The sequence below is a fragment of the Ovis aries genome, chromosome 4, assembly GCF_016772045.2.
Source record: "Ovis aries strain OAR_USU_Benz2616 breed Rambouillet chromosome 4, ARS-UI_Ramb_v3.0, whole genome shotgun sequence".
Lineage (NCBI taxonomy): Eukaryota > Metazoa > Chordata > Mammalia > Artiodactyla > Bovidae > Ovis > Ovis aries.
Window position 1 is genome coordinate 50,548,248 of NC_056057.1, and position 9,364 is coordinate 50,557,611.

Here is a 9,364-nt window from a genome sequence, read left to right on the forward strand (position 1 = left end):
TGATTTAGGGGAAGTCCTCCCGCACCTCACAGGAGCAGGTGTCACAGTGTAAACCTTCCCCCTACCCTTTCTCCAAGCAGCAAGAGTGGGTTCCTGGGGAGAAGCGAGGGGATGAACCCAGGCCTGGGGACAGCCCAGCATCTCTCTTAGACACATTTGACCCTAGGCCTCCCAGGCTCACGCAGAGGACACAAGCAAGACTTTAGTGGTTACCTGCCCACATGGTAAATCAAATCTACCATGGGCACCTTTTCCAAAACCTCCAAGGGTAGAGATAAGGCCCCCATGCACAACAGAAAATGATTCAAAAGTGATTTTAATCTGAGAAGCAATAAGTAAATTATGGGTTTTGTGTGCACCAACATGTACTTTAAGCCATATGAAGCCTGTCATTTCCAGGCAGCTGCTTAAGAAGAAACAAAGAGACTTTGTACAGAGCCATTCCTTAGTCCTGGAGTCATTTTACATCTCTCAAAGAAAAAGGATGGGAAAAACATCCACACTGAAGAAAGCAGGCACATTTCTTAAAGAACTGTAAAACCGTTCCCACAAATTTTGCAAAACCTTGAAAACTAAAGATAACACACTTCCTTTCCAGTTACCAAAGTCAGCATTAAAATATCAACCCAAGGGAGCAGGGATTTACTCTCCAGATGTTTTACTGTGGTTTGGGAGTGAGTCAAAGCTGTCTCTCTCCATGGGGAAATTAACAGATATCTAATTAAAAGTTTACAGTCGAATCATAGAACAGTGCCTCTCTCTACTTATGGCCACAAAGACAGAGTATCTGTTAAGTGTAGTTATCCATGCCCATGTTTTAAAAGCTGCTCAATTATCCTAATTTATAGCAACAATAATGTTTAGGTTTCCACTTAGGCCAACTCACAACAGCTATCCATTCTGAAAGGCGGAATTACACAATGCTCTCATTTCTGAAAGAGAGGGATTCCTTACCTTGAAGGTCATGATGAGATGAGTGAAATGAAATTCTGCTTCCAAATCCAGTTGGATAGTGACATTCTCCACGCCTATAGGATATTTTTTGAAAAGACAAAAGGAAATAGCAAGGTAAACAAGAACATCTGTGAACAATTGAGTCTATTCTCTTCAACTATCTTTATGCTCTTCATAGAAATTCTCTCTGCAGTCCACCTTAATCCGAAGCTAAGATAATAACAATAACCCCTGGCTTGATTGAGGTGATAAAGCACATCTCAGAATGACTCTTCAGTTGGTCACAAATCATTCTGGAGTTCAACGTATTGAATGTGCTCCCTGGAACAAGACATCTGGCGGAATGCCTTTAGTTGCTGTCAAGAAAGACATCCTTTGCTTAAAAACTGAAAAGTCTTTCCAATTCTCTAAGCCAAGGGACTCTCAAAGGGGAAATGAGAGGGGGCATTTCCTGTGCACAGTAGGGGTTCAGCTCTGCAGTCTAAAGCACAGGGACACAATCCAGTCTAAACACAAATATTCCTTTTTGTTTCTATGCAGCAGCAAAGAAAACAGGAGTCCACCACGAATGTGAGTTACGCTCCAATTTAGAAAAACCTATCCCTGATGGAGAAGTCTTTGGGTGCATTGCCACAATGGAGAAATAATGCCAAAGAGACAAAGAATGGGTCAAATAAATAAACTGCCCCAGAACAAATACTAACATCTTCCCTTTCAGGGGAAAGCCTGAACAAACAAATGAGCCTTTGCACTATGCCCTGGGGGTCAAGTCATCCCACGTTAAAAGGCTAAAAAGGCCACTGGAATTCCAGGGATGGACAGCACCTCCTCCACAATCCCCTGGGCCCTCGGGCCTGCCTGTTTGGTGAAGGAGACCTTTCCATAGTTTCCTGTGCTCCAGAGAGCTTTTGGGGGTTCAGCTTCCGGAGCAAGAGAAGTCTTAAATGCAGAAAGACAGGAATGTGTCAGAATGAATCATGTCACAGGCTGGTGTATTTTCAGGAAATCAGTAAGACTTTTGAAATAAACTCTCCCACTGGAAAACAGCCAAGTCAACTGGGGGTGGGCGTGGGGGAGGGAGGGAAAGTAGTCACTGGAACGGACATGAGTTAGTTGGAATGTTAAAGAAAAACAGTATCGTCATGCTAACTAACCTTATCTAACTTCTGAGAAAGAACCATATTGCAAACCTTATCTAACTTCTGAAAAAGAGCCATATTACAAACCGACTCTCGAGGTTTCTTTCTGAGCAACATGTTAGCTAAGCAACTGTCCGTCTCTCCCTTCCCAGGCTTTTAAGTACCTGAACTATTTGTTTAAAATGAAGAGATAACGAAATAATGTAAAGTCAGAGCAAGACTAGGACCAGTTCTGTAACATAAGAATGTATCTGCCGATGTGGGTTTGAAAAGCACATTCCATTCTAGATTCCTAACCTGATAAAGTGCTACAGGTTTTTTTTTTTTTAATATGGGAAGAAAAATCCATGGAGAAAAGAACCAAGATCATTCTTTTATGGTGTATGGTGTATGGTCAGACCTGGGAATAAAGCATGAAGGCTAAGTTAAAAGCAGCTGCACATTCCAAGCCCGTTTCTGGGCCTGAGCACTGGTAATTTAATGCATCATGTAAAGCTCAACTTGGATAAAACACACAGAAAATAGATAAAAATCGCATTCATCAAGAAACTCCTCAATTGCGAACTATCAGACAGCAGAGAGATGATAGGAGACAGTAACAATCCGTCTGACTTTCTAAAGAGGAAGTTCCATCCATCTAATCCTATCTAATCTCTTATAACAGTGACAGAGCTCTAAAGCCCCTTGGTTTGAAAATCCCTTTCTTCAGGACTTTGTCCTCTCGTCCCACAAACTCAGAGTTGCGGAAATGATTAACACCTGACGTAACCAGAATTTGATGAACTATTTTACTGTCTATCAACTTGATACTGATGTTGAGGCACCCTTTTGTCTTTTTTTTTTTGGCCGCACCACACTGCACCTAGTTAGCAGGGATGTTAGTTCCCTGACTAGGGACTGAACCCTGTGCCATCAGCAGTGAAACCATGGAATCCTAACCACTGGACTGCCAGGGAATTCCCAAGGCATCCTCCTAATTGTCTTTCGGTCTCACTGGAAAAATGTGGACAGTGAGATAGGTCCCACATTTGTAATCAGATCTATGCTATTTCACAAGTCCCCTGTGACTCAAGTGCAGATTTACAGAAACTTCTCTTTTACCCTGAACTCTCAACTCAGATACCCTCCTATAAGAATTAACAAGGCTTTAACTGATAAATTGCTTTCTGACATCTAGTCTATCTCAATCAAGCTGATAACCAGTGGAGTCCCAAAGCTTACCAATGAATAATCAACCTTCTCTAGAAATCAATAGTAGAAAGCATGTATAATTTCATAATCAATTAGAAATAAGTCTATGAAGAGACTTCCTCCTGGGAATTCCCTGGCGGTCCAGTGGTTAGGACTCCATGCTTCTGCTGCAGGGGGGCCCAGGTTTGATCCCTGGTTGAGAACTAGGATCTTTCTTGAAAGCCTTGTGGCGCAAAAAAATGCTTCCTCTTTATAGACTGATAAATAACTACAAAGCACCTCAAAGCTTCCTGGGCATAGAACACGTAATAAAGGGATCTAGTAGTGCCCAGGCTTCCTCTGGACAAGCTTAGATTCACTTCTTTGAGAGTCCTTTCTAATAAATGCTTTTTAAAAAGAGATATAAAGTTAACTCATTATTAACAACACATTAACTCTACTGTTAGTCCCCAAATTTCAGCATTTGACTTGGAAACAAATGCAAAACTAAGTTGAGCTTAGTTGCATCACAATAGTAACATCATATTGGATGAATTTATTAAATCCCAACCCAAATGGCAAAGAAAGGAAAAAGGGTTGGATTCACACACTCATTAGAAAAGTTGACTTAGGGTTGTCATCCATGTTGAGTGTCTGAGAAATTATGTCTAGTGTGTATTCATGGTACTAACTGTTCTCTAGATGGAAGGAAGGTGGTGGGCGCTGATTTTGCTCTTTCTTTTGGGACTGATCAAAATGAAAGATGGCTGTTTTGGGGAAGGATAACGGCCTGAGTTGGGCAAGGTCTTCCCATGCCCTCCCCAGACTGCCCCAGCACATTGCCACACTCCCCAAGGGCCCCTCAGGATGAAGACTATGAAATCCTCCTTTGGTCTCACATAAAAGACTTCTTTCTTACAGGAAGTGCATACTTCAAGAAGAAGGATCAGATTTTATCAAGAGAAGTCAGTGCTCTGGGCAGTAAATCTGTCGAAGGCCATAATTCCAGGATAGAGAAACCAATCATAATTACAAACACCCAGGCGCCTGTAAACACTTTCCAGGTAACCAATCACACTCCATGGAAGTTATTCCCACACCACACATACCATTTTCGGATTGCCACCAGATCTTAAGGCGGTTTGGAGCAAATGTCGTGACCACATTTTCAATGAGATGACTGTCAGGGTTGAGGGTTTCATGATAAGGATCTTGTGAATTGCATATGAAGCATTTTTTGTCCTCCTGAAAGCAAAGATAGTTTCACGAGTCTGGGAAGCAATCACACACTCACATGCACACCAAAAATCAAGCCCACAATACAAAAATAAAACCTACTCTCTCCAAGAAAAACAAATGTGCCAAAATTATTTAAATGATCTAGCACATGTCTTTCACTTTTTAACTTAACGGAGTATGATATACTCCTGAAATATTCCTCTTCTCTTGCAAATTCAAGGTCAAAAGTAAAAGAAGCCATTGTTTCCACAAGCTATTAATTTAATCAAAATGAAATTTCTAGGCTTAAGCCTTAATCTCAATGAATAGCTGGAAAAGCTTACTCTTGAGGCAAAATGCAGAGGAGGTTTTATAGAATTTTTGCTGACATAAAGCAAACTGAAAATAAAAAGAGAACAATTCAACTGGCCTGATTTTCCAAAACCTATATAAGGCAGAAACCAAGTATTAGTCAGATATATTTAAGAAGCTTTAGGAACTACAGATCAAGACATCTTAGCTTCTCCCCTGCCCCGACCGTGATTTCGTGGTAGCAGCGTGCAGGCTAGCTCACAAACTGCTCAGAATATCCAGGAAGGGGACACCAGGCTGTCCTGTCAAGTTGGGAGCACTGAAAACTGGGACCAAGTCAAAGAATGCCAAGGACCTGAACTGAAAAATCTACCACTAGTTTCAGTTTTACAGCGGCTTTGAACTTTTGGCTTAACATTTTCCTTCCACCTAAAATGTGAGTCACGGCCAAAACAGCCTTCTTTGCACTCCATCATGGTGAATTGTAAACAGCAGCATCACTTAATTAATGGTTCCCTTTTCCACATGGGGCTGGGCTCTCTACCCCAGTTTTTCTGAAATTAATTAATTCTGAAAATGATGCCGAGGCAGAAATCTGTTGAGACCCCACACACATCTTACAAACAACATTAACACATTATCCACCAATGGATTTTTGCAGAAAGTAATGCCTGTGCTTGGCAATTTGTTAAGTAAGTGAATACTGAAACACTCCAGTCAACAATGTTTTGGTAATGAGGGATGGATTAATATGTCTCTGGTCCTCCGGTCAGCAAGTTGTTAAGCAAAGGTGATATCCTTGTAAGGACAGTATCACCCGACGATACTACATTTGTATGTATTTAGCTAGCCATTAGTTATCAACTTCCTCCCAAAGGGATTTTTAAGACTGGCAAGATATACTAACGAAAAAACAGAAACCAGAAGTCAGGAATGCAGGGGAACCCTGGACACAATACTTCTGATTCCTGCCTCAAGTTTTCCACCTGTTCAATGTTTGGGAGAATTACACGCCCAGTTCCTTTCTTTAGGCTCTGTATCTGAAGCATAGCATGCCTCCGGTGTGCTCGGTCATGTCTGACTCTTTGCAACCCCATGGACTATATAGCCTGCCAGGTTTCTCTATCCATGGGATTTTCCAGGCAAGAATACTGGAGTGAGTTGCCGTTTCCTCCTCCCAGGGATCTTCCCAACCCAGGGATCGAATCCGTGTCTCCTGCACTTAAGAAGGATTCTTTACCACTGAGCCACTGGGAAACCCTGATATCTGAAGAGTGCCCCACAATTTCATGGCTAATCATACAAACTAGAGAGTCTGGCTCTACTCGCTTTTAGACAAACAGTCCAATTCTCATTCTGGTCAAAGCCATTTTCAGGATCTGGTGATTCATTTACAGGATGTCCTGGCCTTGGAGGTAAATGTTAGCATAATATTTTAGGTGAAATTTACATGCTAATGTTAAAAAAGGTAACATCAACTGCCTTTGGTGACTTGTAGTCAAGGAAACTAATACCAGAGAACAATTACCAGAACTTTAAAAAAGTGTAATTACAGCCTCCCTTCTAATCAGGAGGAAGCAGTCTAGACATCTCTGTATAAACCTGGAAGCAAATAAGTGGAATCCACTTCACCACATTCCTTCGGTTTAATTTATCAGGTTTTCAGAATGGGCTCTCTATTTTTTAAAAGTGTCTCCATTTGAAGGCATCTGCATGCAAACCACACAATATCCTGTCCCACTCCTGAAGGGCAGATCTACATGTAGGGAAAGTGACCATATTTAGAGCAATTGACTTGGAACTTGCCCTGTACAGGAGACTAAACTCCTATGCTTGCTTTAGAGGCCAGAGATAGTCTCTTAAAAAAATCAAGGAAATGGATTCTGATTCTGGGTAGTTTATGCTTTGCACCTTCTTTCAAAATTAGTCTTATTAAAAACGTGACCTTTGAAATCTACGATCTGGATCCACTTTTAGAAACAGAAAACACTCTGAAATTTCATTTTGGTCCTCCTCTATCAGGGTACCATGGCAACCAGGGCATTTTGAAAAAGCAAGCATCTGATCCTGATGGTTAATGGAGGTGGATGGGAGCAGCACCAAATGAGGAGAGAAAAACATTGGAGTGCTTTTCTCCATGATTAGAGTGACCTTGCAAGGTATTTGTTAGGGCTGGAATACCCTTTATCCAAGTGAAAGACTTGGGGAAAACCCAAGATCACCACTCAGTATATAAAAAACAAAGAGGACAAACCACCTTTTACACACATTTTCCAAAAGGGAAAGATTGAAAAACAAAATTAAAAACAAAAAACGGGCTTTTGGAGACCCTGGGTCAAGGCTTGCGCACGTGCCCCAAGATCTGTCTGCAGCTCTGCCTTTCTGTACAGTGGTGGCAGGAAATGTTTGGCGGATGCAACTGTGCAAACTGAGATGAGGCAAAGGGGTGAGCTACCAGCCTGATCCCGGGACTCCCTGACTGCTGAGCTTCCTATCTGGATAGCTGGCAGGATACGGGGTCCCCCAGGCCTTCCCCTTCGGTGGGGACTGGAAGACGTGTGCGGGGAGCCATCTCTCTGCCCTCACCTGGAGGTGGCTGACGATACAGTAAGGCTCGGGTTTGTGCAGCCCGCAGGTCGAGGTCACCGAGAGCTTCTGCGCTCGGCCGATGAGAAGGTCGCCTGTGGCCGGGTAACAGCTGCCCTCCGCGCAGCCGTAGCTGAAATCGGGTTCTTGAGCGCTCACTCCAACTCCGCACAGGGCTGTGGAAGGCGCCGACGGACAGCGTAGGGCACAAGCAGGGAGCGGGCCCAGGCAAAGAGAATAAGCAGGGGGCGGAGACAGAGTAGATTGGGGGAAAAAAAGCAAGATACACAGGAAAGAGACACAATGGAGTGAGGCCGGGAAGGCAGAACGTGGAGAGGAGGATTCAGAAAGAAACAGATACAGCAGGTTTGTCCAGTAACTCAAAGCATCACTCCTAGGAAGCCCACCTACCCTCGCGCCCACCCCGATCAGCCCTGGGAAGCAGCTTCGAGGTTCCTGGACTCGGGCGCAGGGAGGCAGGCGGGCAAACGCCGCACACCCACTTGTAGGTGAACTCGCACGCACACGGTAGCCGGTGCATCCTTGGGAGACAGTGCAAGTGTGTGCGTGGAAATTTGTAAGCGTGTGGACGCGTGAATGTGTGTCCACAGACTCGGAGGTCGCCTACGCTTCGCCGGGGACGGGGGATCATGGGGTTCGCGGGGGACACCACTGTCCCGAACAAGGGGCGAGTGGTCAATCCCTGAGGCTTTGGACTGGCTTCAGCGATTCGTCATTCCAGGGAAGCTCCCGATCTAGCTGTTTCTGGCGCCATCCGGGGGCAAACAGCGATGGTTAATTAAAGCCACATGGCCCCAATTTGTCCCCAGGATGAAGCCTGCACTCAGCTCAGGCACTATCCCGGACAGGCTTCTGAGGAGCCTTCGCAGCTAGCCCACTACCCCATGAAGCCTGACCCCAGAGATGGAGAGACCCGCCGAAAAAGGGCCGGAGACGCAAAGCCCAGAGCGGGAGCTGCGGGAGCACCCGGAGCTCTGGGCACAAACACCCCAGGATGCAGTCCCCGGCCACCACCGAGGGCGCTGGCGATTAATCCCAACGCAGATTTCTATCAAGTCCCTCTCCCCACAGGCTTCCCCCAAAGCTGACTCCAGCGGTTTGGCTTATTCTTCCTGCAAGTCCAAGCCCACCCCTTCACACACACACCCCGTGCCCCCTTTCCTCCGAGTTACCTAAGAAACTGAACGCGAACACCTGGAGCCGCCCCATGTCCGTCCCCGCAGCCCAGGGGACACGGCCACCGAGCCGCCGGCTGTTTTTCCCAGTCTTCTTTTCTAGAGAGGTGGAGAGAAAAAAGGCAAATATTCAGAGAAGAGGGGGCCCTCGCATTTCCTGCCGCTCCCACGGAAGCGAAGGGTGGGAGGGTAACCTCGCGCCGCCACTGTGTCCTGCTCACCCGGCGGGACGAGCGCTCTGCCGGCGCCTGGCAGCCCCCGAGCCCAAAGAAGGGAATTAGAAAGTTTCGCCCTGGGAGGAACCGAGGGAGGCGCCTCTGCTCATGCGCACACCGGCAGTCAGGGCGGAGGGGGCCGGGCGGCCCGGCTTGGAGGGGAGGGGGTGAGGTTCAGGTCCCACCCTCCCCCCGCGCCTCCTTTGTTTTAAGGCTGCATCTGCGGATGCGATGGGGAAGTACCTCTTCCAGTTCCGTGCGGGGCTGCTAGGAGACCACCGGGTGCGCGTCCTGAGCCGTGCGCTGGGGTGCCCGAGGCGTTCGGGCGGGTCTGGGAGGTAGGTGTTCAGATTGCCTGGCGGGCGAGGGGGCTGGTCAGGACCTACCGCTCGCTCCTGCATTTACATTTATAAGGAGTGAGTCACGAAGAGGTGCCCAAGGCTGTAAACTCTAGCGCTAGGCGTGGGCTGGTTAACCCTTTAGAAAGAGGGTCACCTGGCAGGTTGCTGCCGAGAAAGCGGGGAAGCCCCCTGTACTGCTGAATCCGGACTCGGCGCCACCTCGGATGTCTTCA

General features: G+C 46.1%; 1 protein-coding gene across 3 annotated transcripts in view; it reads right to left on the bottom strand.

Moving 5' to 3' along the window:
• LAMB1 (laminin subunit beta 1) overlaps positions 1-8,841 on the bottom strand; it is a 77,000-nt gene extending 68,159 nt beyond the window's left edge. For 2 of the 3 annotated variants that reach the window (XM_027968590.3, XM_060414679.1), the window contains exons 1-5: positions 8,797-8,841; positions 8,573-8,674; positions 7,380-7,555; positions 4,373-4,508; positions 955-1,028 (exon numbers count right to left, since the gene is read on the bottom strand). In XM_027968590.3, coding sequence (XP_027824391.2) covers positions 955-1,028; positions 4,373-4,508; positions 7,380-7,555; positions 8,573-8,609 — 423 coding nt within the window. In that variant the 5' untranslated portion in view covers positions 8,610-8,674; positions 8,797-8,841. Of the gene's footprint in view, positions 1-954; positions 1,029-4,372; positions 4,509-7,379; positions 7,556-8,572; positions 8,675-8,769 lie in introns of all 3 variants that reach the window. The other variant, XM_042248535.2, reaches the window with a different exon arrangement.
• Positions 8,842-9,364: the final 523 nt, after the last annotated feature.